General features: G+C 37.6%; 1 protein-coding gene and 1 pseudogene across 2 annotated transcripts; one reads left to right on the top strand and one right to left on the bottom strand.

Moving 5' to 3' along the window:
• The first annotated feature begins 376 nt into the window (after positions 1–376).
• Positions 377–4,455, top strand: LOC105049654 (frataxin, mitochondrial). Of its 2 annotated transcripts, XM_019848898.3 has the most exons (6): positions 377–718; positions 1,188–1,260; positions 1,434–1,481; positions 1,572–1,666; positions 4,045–4,151; positions 4,230–4,455. In XM_019848898.3, exons 1-6 carry the CDS (start codon positions 438–440, stop codon positions 4,244–4,246), a joined length of 621 nt encoding a protein of 206 aa, XP_019704457.1. In that variant the 5' UTR covers positions 377–437; the 3' UTR covers positions 4,247–4,455. The 2 variants fall into 2 exon arrangements, with proteins under 2 accessions (XP_019704457.1, XP_010927685.1); XM_010929383.4 differs by having other exon boundaries at positions 378–718; positions 4,045–4,455.
• Positions 4,456–8,264: 3,809 nt separating this feature from the next.
• LOC105049646 (uncharacterized) lies at positions 8,265–13,546 on the bottom strand (annotated as a pseudogene).
• Positions 13,547–19,390: the final 5,844 nt, after the last annotated feature.

Raw genomic sequence — 19,390 nt, 5'->3', positions numbered from 1 at the left:
ATTTCTTCATCTACATATCTGAACGCTGAGGAGAAATTATTATCTGGACCATGCCCAGGTAGTCCGATGCAAATATCGGAGCGCATGCAGGGTGGACAACGCACAATTGGGAATTTGTGAAATATAAAGGTTAATGTGGTGTGTTATCCACTATGGGATTTGGGTGGTCTACTCGGACGTGGTCCAGGCAATAATTTCTCAATACTGAGAGTAATATTCCGGCAATCATACATGAGATTCGTGGAATTAAATCTGAACCATATACTGCTATGCATGCGACATTGTCTGGCGTCTTTACTTGGATTGCTGGGCCGTGGGCCGATTTATTGGACCCAATCATCGAACTGAACCCGAGCACAGATTAGGAGATCCCATGCCTGATATCCCGTTGCGGTAGTCGCTCTTTCCTCTTCTCTCGAACACTCTCGCAGCGGTTCATGGCGTCTCCCTTCTCTCGAAGGCTGCTCCTCCGACGCCTATTAACAACAGCACGATCTCGGTCTCACTCTCTTCTCTTGTCCTCCTCCTCCAATTGCCCTCGCCGATGCTCTCCTCTTCTCGAAACTTCCGTAGCTCTCAATCTCGGCCGCGATGACGGTTTCCTCTTCCCCTCGAGGGCTACCATGCCTCTCAGATTGCCATCCGTTTCTAGGGTTTTCTTCTCGACTCGAACCTCGGAGCTTGACGAAGCGCAGGGACCGGCTGTCATAGATTATCGGTGCGTTTTCTTTTTCTTCCAATCGAATGTTAACGAGTTTTCTAGGGTTTTCTTCCCTTCCTTCGCTGCAAGAGGTAGCGCTAGGATTTTGCAGGGAAGTTTTGTGGACTTTTATTCACTACTGAATTAGATATGACATTATCTTCTTGAGATTATTCCTCTTCTAATTTGCTTTCAAAGTAGAGAGATTATGGCTTTTCCTTTTTTTAATCTTAAAGCTACAAACAAGGAAGTTTACTTAATTGGGAATTCTAATTTTTTTATTCATCAAGTTTTTTTTTTTAGATTCTCTTCTCCTTTTTGTCCAAAATTTGGAACTTTCACGAGAGGTTTGGTATCTTACTCCAGGGAGTGTTTTTTTTCCTTTTTTTTTTTTTTTTTTTTCAAGCTTTGTCTTAATCAAGTTATTTTGAAATAATTCTGGATAAGGTATATGTGAGTGTGGAAGTAATTTTTTATTTCTTGACAGGTCTCTTCTGTCAGAGGATGAGTTTCATAGGTTGGCAGATGCTACGATACATGATTTGCAAGAAAAATTTGAGGTAATTCGCATCATTAAGCTATAGAGATAAACGTACTTTAGAAAAAAAAAATTATCGACAATTCTATTGCCAGAAATGTTGTTCTTTATAACCCTTAAACTTTTGCTTTGCTTATGTGGATAAAATTTTAGCAATTTAAGTCTCTGAGGTCTACAATTTTCGTCCCTTGACAGGAGTATGGTGATTCTGTCCAAATAGATGGTTATGATATAGACTATGGGGTGAGATGAGATAAATATCTCTTATTGGTGCTTATTTAGAAGCTTTTCTACACTTAATTTAATTGGCTAGTTTGCTATATATTTGAGCAGAATCAGGTTTTGACATTGAAGCTTGGATGTTTGGGCACATATGTCATAAACAAGCAAACACCAAACAGACAAATCTGGTTGTCTTCACCAGTAAGGTATTGTTCGCTGTCTAACCATTAGATGTTATTGTTACCTGTTCAATGCTTTGGCATGTGACCATGTTTGTCTTCCAGGGATAAAGTTTTAGAGCAATAAAGACTATTTCGTTGTGTACCAGATTGAGTCCTGACTTACTGGTTTTGTTTTTTTGTCTGTAGTCCCACTATTTAGTCTTTTCATAGTTCCATTATTCTAAACTGAGCAACATATGCTAACTGCTTCTGAGGTTTCATGGCTCTTTATAGTGTTTGCCAGCTATCTATTTTGAAGCATTGTTTTCTCAAACTCTTTGAATGGTCATAATATACACGGATTTTCTGAACCATGATGGATTATCAGGCTTGGAAAAGGTTTTTGGTACTTGTGCCAAAATGGCAAATCTCATCACGTTCTTATTGTTCAACACATGCAATTTGAATTGGATGATGGTAGTGAGGATTCATGAAACAAATGCTATAGAAGAATAGGTGAGCCATTTTGGGGAGAATGGGGATGGCAAGATTAAATCTGGTTTTATTATTAGTATAACTTATGTACATGGGTGAAGTGTTTAAGAGGCTTGTAATGCTCTACACAATTTATGTTTTTGCATAGTCTCATTCTATTTTCAGTGGCATAATGGCAAAGGATATTCAAAACGATCGAAAATGCATCAGGCTGCTTGCCTTTTATCATTTTTGTTGGAGATGGATGTAGATGTTTGTTACTCGTTTGGAAGTGCTGTGAAGCAAGTGTGCCTAGGAAGCATCCTTTCCTAGCCATGGTAGAAGAGCTACTAAGGGCTTGGAGAGAGAAATGGAAGAATCATAGAGAAAAAGCTTTTATGTTTGAAGACCTTTGTGCCCTTAAGAAACTAAGGAGATCAAGGATTATGTTTTGACTCATCGAACTGGGTAGAGACATCAAGTGTCCCGTTTTAAACCTAGACTTTTAGTAGCGTGCATTAGGCTATTTCTTATATGCATCACTTGGGATTTCTTTGTAGTTTGTGCCTTCCATTTATTTAATATTTTTTTCTGTTCTGTGTCATGAAATGAGAATGGATGAAACCCATTTACAGTAATGCAGTCACATGCCTCAGTTTCGGTGAAACAAAAAGCATTACTTTGTTGCCTGGTTATGTTTCAAATTTGTTCCTGTTTCATGTTCTATAGAATGTAACTATGATCTTTTACGTTGTTAGTGCCAGATATTTTTATATGTAAATGCTCATGCACGACTTTATAAAATGCAGATGGATGTCAACTCTGGATGCGTCTTATATGGTTATTCACATTTGTTTGGTTTTATGATGTATTGGTGACTTAGTTTGTTATTGACTGGTCTTTTTTCTTTATAATGGTCAAGCATAGTTTTGTACTTTTTGTTATGTGGATGATAATCTATCGACTGCTTGACCTGGTAAATTTCTTGTTAGATGTTAAAGCCACCCAAATGTTTGGTGGTAATAGGTTTTATAGGGGCCACATAAGTTTTTGAGCAACATGGATAGATGAACATTCATAGGTTGGTTTGGACTAGACACATTAGATATTCCATTGGATGGGTAAAATAGAGCATGAACTTGCCCAAATTATGTGAATTGCTCTTTTTTTTTTTCCTCTGTCATGCTGGACATGCAAGATATGGGTAAATTGCAGGGTTACTTTTTGATTTGATATGACATAGAATTATTATTTTATGCTTCCTATCTTACATCATGTTTGTGTACTTCTTGAAATTGTTTGTCGTGCTTTACTATTACAATGTTACAGCATGTACATATGTCGCAATACTGCTGCTAAGGCCAATATGTCAAACAGATTCCGTGCGATCAAATTGAATGCCAATATGGAACATAAGTACATGTATAGAGCACCTAACTTGTTGGCCATTGATGTTCACAATGTTGGATTTCTCCTCATCTTTCATTGTGCTCCTTAATCTAAAAGAAGCTTATCGTAGATTTATATATATGCTAGATGATAGATATGAAGGTGGAAAAGACCCACATGGATCTGAAAAGTTCCTTTCATGCTGTTCGCTAAGTCCAATAGAGGAAGGAAAATTGATTCTTTCTAAATGAACTTTCTTCTATCAGAGTGTTTGCTGAGCACAGCTTCGCTAGATTGTTTTGTTTTGTATCGCAAGGGAATAAAGGTAAAAGCAAGTGAAATCATTTTCTACAATGCTATTTCCTGCCTGAAATATGGAGTGAAGATTTTCAACATCGTTCTGTTTGAAATATTTTTCACTCTGGACAGGAATTCTCAGAATTACATATATGTACCTTTCCATTCTCTTCATTCTTATTGTCTTTGGCCAGTTCCTCAGTTATTTCTGTTTCTTATGCCTGATGCTGGTAGGTTATGTTGTTCTTAATTCATTTTTGCAGTGGCCCAGCAAGGTTTGATTGGGATGTGGCAACTAATTCGTGGATGTATAGGCGGACAAAAGTGAATCTTTTGCAGGTGCTAGAAGAAGAATTGGAGCAGCTATGTGGTAAACCCATTGATCTTTCTTGACTCGACGATATTTACTCTGAAGACGGAGCATAAATGCAATCGACTTTTCTTGCAGTAGACGGGAGCTTGTAAAACATAAAAAGGCCTCAACCTTTTTGAGTTGAGCAATTTTATTTTTAAGGTTCAACTTGTCAGTCGAGTATATATTGACATGGTCAGCCGTCTGCATCGTTATCATTTGGCAGCAAACAAGTTGTTAGCTATCATACTTGGGAGTAGGAAGCTATTGTGCAGCAGTACTTTAAATGAGGATGTGAAAACTAATTCTGGATTTTTGTTCATCCAATGCTCTAAGGTCCAACTAGCTTGATATTGACCCGCCTCTTTTTCATGAATCTGACCGGACTTGCTGGATATCTGCGCAGTGGTTTACTTTCTCTGTTTTATTGGGTAAGGTCCGCTGTGGTTTGAACCATTTGTTCCTTGCTCGTTAAACGGGTGCAACATCATTGCTGAAGGGTCATTACGAGATATATTTTGGAAACTTTAAAGGTTATTGATCTTCCATACGAATAAAGTACCATGTCAAGTCATGGTGGTCTTGCTGAGCTTGGCAAATATTAAACAATTGCAATGCCAATTAGAGTAACATAGTTTGAGGCCATATTATATATTTCCATGATATATGCAAGATTTTATGAATTACCCTCAATGTATTATTTTAGTAGTTATCAAAGAGCATTGGAATTTCGGCTCTAAATTAGAATAGGAGTTTGAGTTGCAACTCATTCCATCCATTGCTCCTTAAGGTCGTGTTCTCTGCAGCATGAATAACTTATTTGAAATCTCTATTTTCTTAAATAAATATTTTTAAGATAATATTTAAATAAAAAATAATTTATTCATATTCTTTTATGTATTAAAAATAATTTAAAAATTTATTATTATTATGTTTTTTTCGTACTACTACTTTTTCAGATAAAATGTTAAAATCTATTCATGTTTCTTATAATATGTTTTATTTTATAAATATATAAAATATATTTTATTGTGTTATAATATTATATATTATATTACATATCATATAGTATATATCATTATAACTTATATAATATTGTTATATACTATATTATAATGATAAATTATTCAAAAATAGATTAATTATAATAAAGTAATAATATGTTATATTAGAATAGCAGCATAGTTATTATGTTATATAATTATATAATGTTATATTATATTATCATAATAATATAATATATTATTATATGATAATAAATATTATATTATATATATCAATATACTAGATTATATTATATATAATATAATGTATAATAATATATAATATAATATAGATAATATTATATTATATATGGTTATAGGTATTTTAAGAATAAAATAAAAAAATTATTTTTTCGATTGATGGAAAAATAACTAATCCATCTCTTAGGCAGATAAGACCTTCATTTTATAGATAAATATCATCCATAGAAAAATAACTTATCGGTTTAGTGAAATATAAGAATATGAATAAATGATTTAATGAAAAAGCTCATCAACTATCTTCTTGATATTTATCCATCAAAGATCATTGAACCCTAAAGGAGAGGACAAAATGTTAAGACAGCATAAAATGGACGGAGTAACTAGTGCAATGTTGGAAATTCTGTCTGCCACCAGAGGTGAAGTTTAAGATGGGGATCCTAATAATTTTATCTGGTAAGATGTATACTTACAAGTGATGGTCGTTATAGTATGCATAATGGTCTTGAGAACGAAGGGCAGCGAGTGCAGGGGAGAGGAGGCAGCGGGGTCCGCAGGAGAGAGGGTAAGGGGTCACCGGCCCAACGCCCACCAGATTTGGGGACAAAAACATCTTATAGATCGTTTTGAGTCCTGTAGGGAATCTAGGGATCGGGATTGACCCCTGCAATCTGTTCCGCTCTTTCACGACCACCCTTTTTTTCGAATTGGCGCTTTCTTTTCTTCCCCTTTCTGCCAGATCCAGCAGATCATTCCCAAAGAGGCCCTCATAGCGCAAAAAAAAAAGAAAAAAAAAGAAAAAAGAAAAGAAAAGGTGCAACATGCATTGCACCTAAGGGGTGAATTGGTGTCATGTCATGCCTTGCACGTAGACCTGTTCATCAGGTGGGCCGGATCAGGGTCATGTCAGGCTTTGCTCAAAGCATAAATAAAGTTAGTCAGATTCGAGGCCCGTCTGTCTTTTGGGCCTATTTTCAAGGCCCGAGCCCGGCACTGCTTCAATTTCGAGCTTAGAGCCGGATCTTCATCTTTTTTTTTAAAAAAAATATTTTTTAAAATGTAAAATGTGAAAGAAAAGAAGGAAAAAAGAGCAGAGAGGATGAACGAGATGGAGGAGGAGGAGGAGGATGGAGGAAAAGAAGGACAAAGGAAAAACGATGAAGAACCAAGCCCGGCCTGGCTGACCAAAGCCAGAGTCAGGCTTTCTTAATAGGAGGGTTCAAATTTTAGTTTCAGCCCAATTTGCTGGGCTTAAAATCCAAACTCAAGCCTGTCCAAAATGCTTCGGGCTTGAGCACATGGGGATCAATAGATATCTATCTTCTATTGGTAGTAAATCCCTTTTGATAGGATTTGATGGCACAAATAGAATTACTATAGTGATTTAATATCATCAATAATCCGAATCCTGTGATGATCTGATCACTGATGATCTAAGATCACTGCATTTGATAAATCATGCTTCAGTGATTAAAGATCCTTGAATATTCACAAATAATCTGTTTAGTATTTCATAAAAATCCAAAATCACCGATTATATAATACCAAAACTACTCATAATATATTTCATAAAAATATATTTATTAATTATATATACTATGTTATATATAAAATATTATTATATTTATTAATATATAATAATTAATAAATTTTATAAAAATATATTCATTAGTCCTATAAATTATTAATCTTGTAAAAATATATTAATTTTTATTATAAAATTAATATTTTTATTTATACTTATAATATATTATTTATTAATACAAATATTTATTTTGATTAGATTGTATAAAGGTATTTTTTATTAGTCTTATAAATTATTAATCCTATAAAATATATTAATTACTATTATAAAATTAATATTAATATTAATATTTATAATATATTATTTATTAATATAAATATTTATTTTAATTAAAAAATAAAAAAAATAAAAAAAATATATTAAATATTTTTATTATATAAATATAAAATATAATAAGATAATTTTATTAAAATTTAAAATTATCATTGAATCATAATATGATAATAATATATTATAATGCAATATATATCATAGATATAATATAAATATCAAATATAATATAATATCAAATATATAATATTGATATAATATATTAATAAATATATTGATACATCAATTATTTTTACAAAACTAACGAATATTTTTGTCTTCATATTTCTTCTTAAGATTATTATTTGAGGATGATTTAGAATTTCTGATCTCAAGAATGAATATTATATCACTAAATTGGCCCATTGAAAGATAATTTATAGAGTTAAAATAATTTGAGACCACTACCATATAAAATTATCATCGTGCAATTAAATATAGTGATCTCATCATCTCCATCTATATTTTTTTTATCTTGAATGAATCACCCCAAAAAATTTTGTACATAGCACGCATGCATTTCCACCACCGTCCAAAGGATAACACGCAGAGCTTCGTTACTTGCCCACGTTCTCATAGGAAAAAATATCTGAACTTAGTTGAAGACCAGAGAAAGCCTCCATTTTTTTGTCTTTTCTATAAGAAAAATAGGAAGGAAAAAAGAAGTTGCTCGCTTCTGTATTCTAAATTTACAACGTCTTCTCCTCAGCCGGAATAAAAAGTTAGGAACATGTTTAACTCCAACTCTCTATCCCATCTCGATCAAGCGACAACCGAGTGCTCGTATTTAAATTGCACAAGGAATGCTAGTCTTCTAATAAATGACGAACTTTTGTCCATTTTACAGACTGCTGACTCACGATTTTTGGGACAAAATCTTCTAAATTCAAGATTAAGAAAACATGTGCAGACCTTAACCAGACAATGCTGCTTTCGTGCTACTAAAGAGGACAAAAAGGAAAAAGAGTGATCAATAAGAAAAAAACAGAGTCATCAATAAGACAAACACTCCCATTCCGTCAATGTACAAACTTTACCCCACACACCGGTCTCTTGGTACAACTAAGAAATGAGAGCTTTTAAGCGAAGCAGGGGCTACCATGCAAATAAATATGGTCAGTAGCTATATATATCTGGGGCCTAACCAATTTTTGTTTTTCCCGAATTGAAGAGTGTCAGAGGAAAAAAGAAAAAAACTAGTGAGCGGTAGTCCTCGGTGTTTACAGGATGTAGGAGGGCCCGTCAACAACACCTACCTGCATCACAAGAAAAAAAAAAGGGAGAGGGGGAGGGGAGACTACTTCAGATAAGAAAAGAAATTGTTTGAAACTAACGAACCAGGGAGACGACGCAGGATCAGCAAGTTCCATATTGAATTGATTGCATGCAACTTTAAAGCAGTATCCCATAGAATCGTATGTCGAAATTATGTTAAAAGATTGCCCACACGTTCGCTGTGCTCTACGTTGAGTAATGAGCAGTAACAGGCAACTTGACCTACCATGATACAACATAATTATATTATAATCAAATCTAACATGAATTAAACTTAGACATCCTGTTCCAACCAACCGAAATCTCTCACCACAACGAGACCCTCGATGTCTACCGTTGGTCCTAAAATACTTCAATGAACTAGACCCAGATCCCAATTCAAGAATATTTAGGAATTAGATATATCATCCCTATTTTTTTAAATTTCATATATATATACAAATATATATTTGAAAACAATTCTAACATCATCAAAATTAATCATAAATAAATATATCATCATTAAAATTCATGATATTTGTGACGTAATTTTTTGTTGTGAAAATATTATAAATTGTTACCAAAAATTTCCTACCAGAAAGTTAGAATGGGAGTATTTGATATCACAAATTTGGCAACAAAAATTAGTAATGAAATATAATTTTATTATCAAAAATATTATTTAAATAATATTTTATCATAAATTTTTTATTTCGTTATCTTATGGTAGTTGTTCGCAAAAAATTATGATTTGTAATAAATTATTTCATTGCTGATTGACCATTTTCTTATGGTGACAATTCACCATTGATCCTAAACTCCAATGAAGAAGGTGAGGGACTCACATCACATGGACCACCAGGCCCTAGATGTCGACCAATATGAATTATGAAAACCTAGGCATCAACCAGAAATTCCAGACTGTTCATCAAGAAATCACCAAAAAGTATTCTCAGCTGCCTTTGCTGCTTTTTAGTGGGGGAAATAAGCATAAGCTTGATGAACCATCTATCAATTATTTATATTAAAAAATTTCTAGCAAATAGCTCTTCTCTAGAGGTCTAATTGCTATTAAGTTTGATATCAAGATCAGAAATCTGTTTATAACCAACCAGTTAAATATAATAACCTAAGGCCTCACCCAAAACAACTAGTTGGAAGATGTTATTTGGGTTCTTTAATCCTATATAAGTATCTAAGATCTTCCTAATGAATAATCAATATGGAACTAAATACACATTAGCATAGGTTCTTACATACTCTTCCCATTTAAGCCTTGATGTTCTCACTAAACTAAGTATTCAAATCTATATATCCATTCATAAACACCACGATTGGCTCATGATTAATCATGCATGGATCCTCACATATTTTTCTTGTTTAAATCCCGACATCATCGTCAGATTAGAGGTCCAAATCCATACATCTATCCACACCACGATTAGTCCTTCATCAGTCCCAATGAATTTATGTTGTAGTGCTCCCAATTTATATGAGTTATAGGCTAAATCCGCTCTAATACCATTTGTAACAATCCAGGATCTTATCCAAAACAACTAATTGTAAAATATTATTTAAATTTTTTAGTCTTATATAAATATTCACGATCTTTCTAACGAATAATCAATATCGAACTAAATATATATTCATGTATACTAAAGTTAACCTCAAGCTCTCCTCTTTAACCGCAAATGAAGGATATACCTAGAGCCCACCTTAGAGAGTGCAGAAAGCAGCGAAGGCTATTTGTCTGAGAAGCTCCACCACTAATGAACACTCATTTACCAGGACGTAGACATCCCACTGACCTCTAATGTTTAGTCAAAATTTTGCACTAATCATTTGCATGATTATAATTTGGCTGCTTTGCTTTTCATATGGTTCAGCTGTCCCGGCAGCTGGCATCCTCTCTATGAAGTGCAAGAATGCACTGAATGATACATTCAATCAAATACACTAACAATTCATCATGTATATCAGATCTCTCTCCTCATAATTGATCAACAACTCTCAGTACAGGAGATCACAACGATCCATCAAGCACTCTAAATACATAATGAAACATTCATTATTGCTAATCACAATAACTTCATGCGCCCATTACACGTAGTTCAATGCTCCACCACCACTACATTCACCACAACTACAATAAAAATCATACTTGTGCGCTCAATACAAGTAGTCCAATATTCCGTGACTCCAATCACCACGACCACCCAAGGATATTGAATAAACAGCTTCATCCCCTCTTTCTTACAGCTTTTCCACATCACATCTACTACCACCGGACCCCAAGACCTTGCAATCAGAGTGAGTTATCTCCTCGCCCCATCCCCACCCCACCCCACCACCCCCACCGCCCCTCCTTCCCTGACCCCCACACCAATTTAAAAAAAAAAAAAAAAACTTTAACAGTTTAATTAACCTCGATGGTCCTCTCTCTTTGCAAATCCTTAAAAACTCAATTGTACGTTAACATAAAACTCCTACCAACAAAGTTACACCTACATTAAAAAAGATAACATACACAACATCATCATCAAATTTCACAAGTTTATACAAACAATCTATGATATTATTCCAAGCACTGTACCTACAGTCTAATTCCAGATGAAAGACATTATTTAATAATTTGTAACCTATACCTGACCAAATTCCTTCTTCTCTTAGGTGGTGGTTGCCATCCACCGCAAAGAGAGTGTTACCGAAAAAAAAAAAAACCACCGCAAAGAGAGAACACGTTACGTTCACGTTATGCACCTGAGCGTGGGCCAGTCGGGGCGCATGTTAGCCCAGTCCTCGTACAAAACACAATCTATGCACCCCGCCCGGTCACGATCCAGTGGGCCACTTCAAGAGAAGAGGGATAATTGCCCTAGGATGAAGCAGGGTCCATGATATGTACGGCCGCTACGTGTACAGCATCCGCTGGAATGAACTGACACCGACTCCAGATACCAACCAATCCCACCACGTCTCACGAAACGACCCAAAAGGCCAATAAAACAGAAAATATAAATAGAACATTAATCCCTAATAAAGGCCATTTACGCCGTTACGTTGCTATACCTTCATTGACCGTAATCTTGGCCTTTAGTTAAACGCCAGTTAATATCATATCCAGACTTGCACCAAATCCGTTACAACTGCAGATTATTTTTTTTCTTTTTTAACTAAGATTTTAATTAAATTTTTTTTTTGAGTAATCAGGAGGAAAGAAAAATTTCTTCGAGATTAATTAATTATAAAACATGATATTTACGATGACTGAACATATATGATTCTATGCAAAATATAAGGATGAGATGGTGGTGATTGGTGAAGTGCCATCTTGTTAAAGATATCTAGAGAAGACATGGAGGATATATGTTAGTATAATGACCTAAGACTCGATTATTTAAATTAACAAAATTAATAAGGCAAAGAAGGCTCACTCAGATCGGAGGACTGGAGGAGTTGGAGGGCGCGAGATCGACGGCGCGGGAATCTCTACGGTGGCGGGCATCGACGATGGCGGCCGCGGAAGAGTCGGTGGTGCTGGTGGACTTGGGCTTGACGGGTTGAGAAGGGGTGGCTTGAACTGGAGGAGCCGCGCGGCCTTCTTGCAGTCCTTGGAGGGGCGGAGAGAGGAGCCCGCGAAGGTGGTGGCCTCGTCGTCGACGATGGCCCGAGCAGGGATCGACGGCGATGGGGCCTGTGCTGACGCAAGGTAGCTTGGCTGGGAGGACGAGCAGCGGATGTCGTGGTCATGCGGATAGGCCGTCCGGGGAGATCCCTAAATGGAAGGCTCGAACAGAGTAAGAGATTTAGGTCCCAGAATTTTTTTTCTTAGATAAAATTATCAATTTTCTTTTTGAGAGACAAGAAGTGAATTCCGTTACCGGATTTCCAAAAGAAGATATACTTCTCCGAAATTTTTATGAGAGATGTGATACAAATTAAAACAAATGAGAAAATAATATAGAATACCAATTTGCAGAACAAACTAACATGGAAGAACATTTTATATACTTTTGGTGATTTTGAAAACGACCTAAATTTAAGAATATATATATATATATATATATATATATATATATATAAAAGGAACATAATCTTTTTCGGAAATAAATAAAAAGGAAAAATTGGTTTATTGCATTTTCCCTGCTTGATTAGAGGGGAAAAAATGCTAAAAACTCGAGAATAAATTCAAGAAATCAAAACATAATTAAGCCACGTTCTTCTAGATTTCTAAAACATCTGTCGAAAGAAAGAACGATAAAAAGATTTAAATCACTCTATATGAGAAAAAAAAGACAAAAGAACCGGAAATAAACGTTTGAATTTTTTTATCAGATAAAGAAAATAAAGAGATACCCGCGAGGCGAGATCCGCGTTCTCCCGCATCCGCTTCCAGAAGCCATCGCAAATCCTGCTGGACGATTCCTCGCTGCTGGAGGAACTCGCCACCGGAGGCGGGGTCGGCGACCATGGCACCACCTGGTTATCCCCGTCCTCCTCCTCGTCCTCCGCTTCGTCCTCTTCTCCTTCTCCTTGTTCTTCTCCTTCTTCCTCTGCCTGGTCTTCTCCTTCGTCATCCTTCGTCTCATCGTCTTCTTCGTCCTCCTCATCATCTTTTTCTTCACCGGACCCACCATCGTCATCCCCTTCGTGGTCTTCTTGTGGGCGTTGCTTCCCTTGGAGGAAGCAGCGTTCGCAGAAGGATACGGTGGGCCCCAGCCTGGCGCCGGAGGCACTCCAAGGAGTGGGGGCCTGGCAGCTCCGGCAAAGGAGGCAGCGGGTGTGGCGGGCCACCAGGAAGTTGGCGCCGTGGACCTTGGCGTCGCACTCCCAGCACAGGCTCGCCTGGTCCGACTCGCAGTACATCCGAGCCGCCCTCTCGCACAGCTCGCACCCTTTCATCTTCCCCAATCCCCTTCCCTCCCTCCCTCCTCTCCCGTACGTGTTGCTTGATCTATCCCTCTTCCACCTTCTTTCTCTCCTCTTCTCTCTCTCTTTTCCTGATGGATAGTTGGGTGGATAGATGTTTTCTTGTCCTCCAAATTCCAATTTCCTCACAGCCGGATTGGGAAAGAATTGTTAAAACACCGTAAACGGGGAGCAACCTGCTTTGGTTTATAGGTCCCCCCGCTCTTCCTCGGTTCTCCTGACGCTTTGATCCAAGCACTCCCGGTAAGCTCACCTCCATTAACAACTCCCCTCATAGCACCATGGCATAATAACAATGTAGCTATTTTAACGCTTATGATTTTTATATCCGGGAGCATCAGTCACGACCGCTTATAATCCACTTTGAGTTGCTTTATGTCATTACTTATTTTGCTTTGAAACTTTTGAAGACAGTGATCTTATAGCTAGTTAATATGCATGCAAATGGATCCTCAAAAGATTTTTTTATGGAGCCATAAAAGGTTTCTTGAGCTATCTTTAGCAGCATTTATAGCATTAAAAAGCATAAAAGTCTAGAAATTTTTACTTCAAAATGTGATTATTTGGAACAAAAAAAATACTTTGTAGATAATTATTTTTATTATTTCAATAATATTCTTGCTTTTAGATTTTTAAATGAACATTAATAAGAATATTAACATAAAATTCCTATCATTTTGCATAACTGGTAACATGAAGTTATACTTTTTGCATAAGCTTTATGTATGTATGTACTAACGTATAAAATTGCATATAAAAAAAGTCTTTGAGCGAGCAATAATCAAAGTTAGTCTGCATTTCATTATTAGTTAATGGTTGGGGACCAGTAGGTGAAATACATCTACAAAGAATTTTTGAGAAAAGATTCTGATGATAAATTAAAAAAATAGATATATATTTCTCTACTTTTTATAATGTGATACTTAAAATGGATTAACTGAAAACATATACCAAACCGTTGGTTTCAAGTGGATGTTTATATTATTTTCTTAAGGCATGTTATTTACTTTTTCTGTTAATTGTACGAGATATTTGGATTTTAAATACGAATATGGTGGATGAGCCTTCTGCATTTTATATATAGACTACAAAAATAGAAGTAGAATCACACGGGAATAACAGAATAATGTTAACGGGAGGCGGTTCCTCGCGTTGCAGGGCTAATTCGGTCATTTCATCCCTCCCTCTCATGAAAACCTAGGGTTGTGTTCCTCGCTTCGAAGCCAACCGCTCCTCTCACCGGACTGCCAGTTGTCATCCCGCGCCCTAACCTTCCGGGTCCCGCTCGCCTCTCTCTCCCTCGTATTATTCTCTCCCCTAGCGCTATCTGTTTACGTGGCACGCCAAGATTCCCTCGGTCCGAAGTGGCGACATCCCCACCACGCGCTCGGGGCCTCGACACGTGAGCCAGGCGTTCTCGTGGGCCCCAGCCCTCGGCGACCTTGGGGAAGGCATCACTTTTCCTGGAAACTTTATAGAATATAAAATAAAATATTTCTGTAAGTCATATCTAAGTAATTTCTTTTGAGGAAAATAAGGAGAAAAGTAGATCCGGGGAGCGAAGGTGCCCGGTTGCGCGGCCACGGCCGCGAGGCCCATCTGGGGGCGGTGATCCGATTCGCGACCCCACCGACACGCGCTGCCCACGTGAAGCGTCCGACGTGGGATCCTACAAGGGCCTGCCACCTGAGACCTCTTCACCTGTTTTTTTTTTTTTTTTTTTTTGGAGGGGGGCCTTTCCCTCCCTCCCTCCACAACACCACCACCCCCCCCCCCCCCCCCCCCCCTTCTCCCTGGATCCACTGACCTCCCGCTAAAGTTATTGGGCAGAGATTGCAGGCTGGTCTTGGTTTATTTTATGCAAGGTCTTTAATTTCATGCTTGAATTTGGCTTCTTTCATGAATTATATTCTACACCATATACAATCACAACCATTCATTCCTATAATTATGCATCAAGATAAGTACTTTATGAATGGAATGATAGAAAATATGTGGCTCTAATTGGTGTGATACACCATTGCTAGTACATGATGTAGGATATAATTTTTTTTTACACAATCTGCTATGGAGGGCAACCTATGTCATTCATGAGCATCGCACATGTGAGATCTAATTGGCCTTGCGTTGGCATCTTGCAAAGTAAGACTTGAGTTATTGCAAGATGCCAATACAAGAATTGCATGCCAGATCATTTTTCAAATATAATTTAGCTTCATAGTCTATTTGGACGTCCGGGGATCTTATCCCATGAGAGGATCTCCTGGTTGCCCATTAAAAAACCCAAGAAAAGAGAGAATCCGATGATGCGGTTTAAAGATCAAGAGAGACCACAAATCCCATGATATTTGATTCCAAAGCATCGCAGCCGTCAATAATTCTGCTAAGACCACCTTTACTAAAAACTTTTTGAAGAGCAAACCGTTTTGTCATCAAATAACATGACCTACTTGTCCTAACGTGATTTTATAGACATGAGATGACAAAAATACATGTTTAGATCCGCGGCTTCCACGTGAAACATCCTGAGATGCAAGTGAATTGCTTCAAAGATGCTTTCTAGATGAGATTAAGAGGCTAGAAAACATCCGTATCAGTCAAAGTTGGAGATCTATCAACGTGTTCCTCGCCACTGCTTTTGATATATCTCACATATGGAATGCCTTCAAAACTTGTTAAATGTTTCTTAGTAAAAAAGAAAAAAAAATATATTAATATTGTTATAATTAGTTACAAGTTTTCAAATCCAAATTTCCAAATGAAATTCTATTACTGCTACAACAGAAAATGGTACATACTTCGTTTGGATCAAAAGGAAATCATTTTCCGAGTGCCAAGCAATTGCAGCCGCGAACCCATAGAGTGCGTCGTCCATCCTGTGGAGGCCTTGGGAGATCGGATACGCCGCCACGAGTTAGAGCTTTTGCTTGCCCAAAACAGGTGCCCTTGGGTTTCGATTGGAAGATTTAATTATAGGGATGCAAATGGGTCCGATCATATTGGGTCACGAGTGACTTTGATTCGATCCAATTTTATGGTCGGATCTGAATGTTGGATCCAAATCCAGTCTAATAAAAAATCAGATCAGATCTATGATCAAATTTCTTGATCCAACGAATCATTTGAACCTGGTCGGATCATGTATAACTCAATCTCGATCCATGAAATACATATTCTATTCTGATCCGGATCGATTCGGATCGGGATCTAAATCAGTTTGGATCTATATTATAAATAACAAAATCAATGAGTAGAAGATGTACAAACAACTTTATTTGTAATTTGCACTACAAATTTTGATCATAATGCATGAGATCATTAAAACGTCCAAGTCTCACATTCTTCGTCCAAGAATCAAAAAAGCCTAATTATATTTTCCTCACCACTTGATTAATCCAAATTCAAAATATTCTAACAAAATTTTAAAAGATAATGATCTAAAAATTAACAGAATACACTTTTAAGAGCAACAGATATTAAAGCAGTTTTGATTAAAATTAACATTTATGTAACATAGAAAAAAAAAAGAGATAAAGGATGTGTTCGGATTCAGCCGTTCAGGTGAGTCTTCTGGTCTTGTATTAGATTCAGGTTAGATCGGATCTCTTATCTCAGGACCCAAATCAATTCAAAAATCTCTACGGATCGGGTCAGGTGAAAATTCAGTAAATCCAGAACCGCTTCGAAAAATAGAATGCGTTTAATTTTTAGATCCAATCTGGATTCGCGGGTTTTTTAAAACGGTTCGGATTGGATCTATATGGATCGGATAAAGTCAGGTCATAGATCAATCCGGCCCATCTACAACTTGAGATTTAATAGATCTCATACGGAATTTGAAACCAGCTCCTCGATACATATATGATTTGCTGACTATCTATTCTATAATGGACGGCCAGCATGGTGCACTTTATGCTGCAACGTACGGTAGGAGATGTGTGCTCGCGAAATTTTGATGCCATTGGTGGGGGCAAAGGCATGATTGTAATATTGCAGGATGAGCTGGAGGGATGAGGATGATGACCGGTGGTGAGATAAAATTTTTAGTTAGACCACATGTTCGCATCCAGCATTGATCGATGGATCAGTCCAACCGTATATCAATATTTCTATACCGTTCTCTTTCCTTATATATTTTTTATCTATTTCTGTTTGATTTGTGGTTAGATTGATCTATAGTTGAGCTGGTGGATCTTACCCAACCACCACGCACTTCCCGTCCAAAAGATGGCGCCCACGTATCTGAGGGCGCCATTGCCACCTCAAATCCCTTCCTCTCTCCCCCAAATATAAAATAGAAAAAAATATTTAGCCTCTTTAACAATTTCAATCCTAGATGGTCGAGATCACATTATTGGAAATAGGTGAGACTTTGTCATGTAGCCGTTTAAGGTTAACTAACGTCTTCATAAGAAGGGGAGACTGGGAGCTGAGATCATGAATGCGGTTGCTTGGGAGACGCGTGTGGAGGAAAGTGAAGGGTGGAGTGAGACAATAATCTGATCAACTAAGACTGTTCAAGATGTACGAAAGAATATCTTAGCTTGGTTGAAATAGACTATAGGTTGGCATGACGTAGGGGCTTGATGGGGCATATTAGGTAGCCTATCGTTGTAGGATTCATATTCATGTCAAAATCAGCAGTCTAACCTATGATCTCGCCTTTTTTGGGGTCTGAAAACATCTTGTCATGTGGGGCCGCCAGACACATGATACTTCTCTTCTGGAAGAAGGACGGTATTTTTGGTTATATGGTGATCATTCCTGTCATTTTTTTGAGTTTCAAGTAGACTTACTTGTCCCATGGGCCAGACCGGACTCAGGCTGGACTCAATCCAAGAAAAGACTCTGAATTTTCAGGCTCGTGCCCAGTTCGGACCAGCCTTCAGGCCTATTTTCTAGGCTCGAGCCCACTATATACCAAACTTCAGATTTTCAGACTGAGCTTCGGACTTTTCTTTTTTGTTCATTTAGTGTGTTAGAATAATAGAAAATTTAGGCCTAAGGAGGTAAGGAGGTCGGATGACGTAAGGAGGTGGCATGGAGGAGTGAGGAGGTATGATGGTGGATAGGAGCAGCTTGAGCCCTAGCCCGGTCAGGAAGAGTTGAGCACGTTGAGAAAAATGAGATAATTGAGAAGGGGATGGGGAGGCTAGGAAAGGAGGGGAGTTGCCGACTGCCAAGCATGCTAAGGAGAGCCTGCCTGGCGAGAAGGAGGCATGACGGCATGAGGAGGAGATGGGGAGGCATGGTGGCGCGACAGTGGAGAGGAGCAGCCCTAGCTCTAGCCCAATCGAAAGGGCCAACATTCTAAGGAAGGTGGGGAGGTCGGAGAAAGAGGGGAGCTGTTGACCGTCGAGAATGCTGAGGAGAGCACACTTGGCAAGAAGGCGGCGGCACGGAGGACTGGAGAAGCAGCCCTAGGCGATGGAATTGAGGATTAGGGTTGGGATTTGGGAGTTGGGAGTCGGGACTTGAGAAGAAGAGGAATAGAGATCAAATCAGAGTCATCGCCTCATCCCATCGAATTTAGAGTCTAAACTCTAAACTAGGGAATAGAGAGGGATACACCGATACAGGTCCAGATTTGGTTAACATAAATCCAAACCCAGCTTGTTTGAAAATCCAAGCTTGATTTTTAAGCCCGATCGGATCTGTCAGGTTGAAAATCTTAATCCAAGCCCATTTTAAGCAGGTTGGGCTCAGGAGGGCCGGGTGGGCAATCTAGGTTTTGAGCAGGTCTAGTTCCAAGTTAATAATCATTCAACATGTTAGCTTAGGGTGACTTGGTACACTAAGGGCTCAGGTTAGAATCAAGATGGATCGGCTCAAATATTTATGCAGCCCAAGCTTGGCTCAAAAAAATTTGAGTTTAGAGCCAAGATAAGGCCCAAAATTTTGCAAACTTTTGGTTCGTTCAATACAATTTTGAAATT

The sequence above is a fragment of the Elaeis guineensis genome, chromosome 2, assembly GCF_000442705.2.
Source record: "Elaeis guineensis isolate ETL-2024a chromosome 2, EG11, whole genome shotgun sequence".
Classification (NCBI taxonomy): domain Eukaryota; kingdom Viridiplantae; phylum Streptophyta; class Magnoliopsida; order Arecales; family Arecaceae; genus Elaeis; species Elaeis guineensis.
The sequence above is the reverse complement of the archived record's forward strand: the minus strand, read 5'-3'. Positions and strand labels throughout refer to the sequence as shown.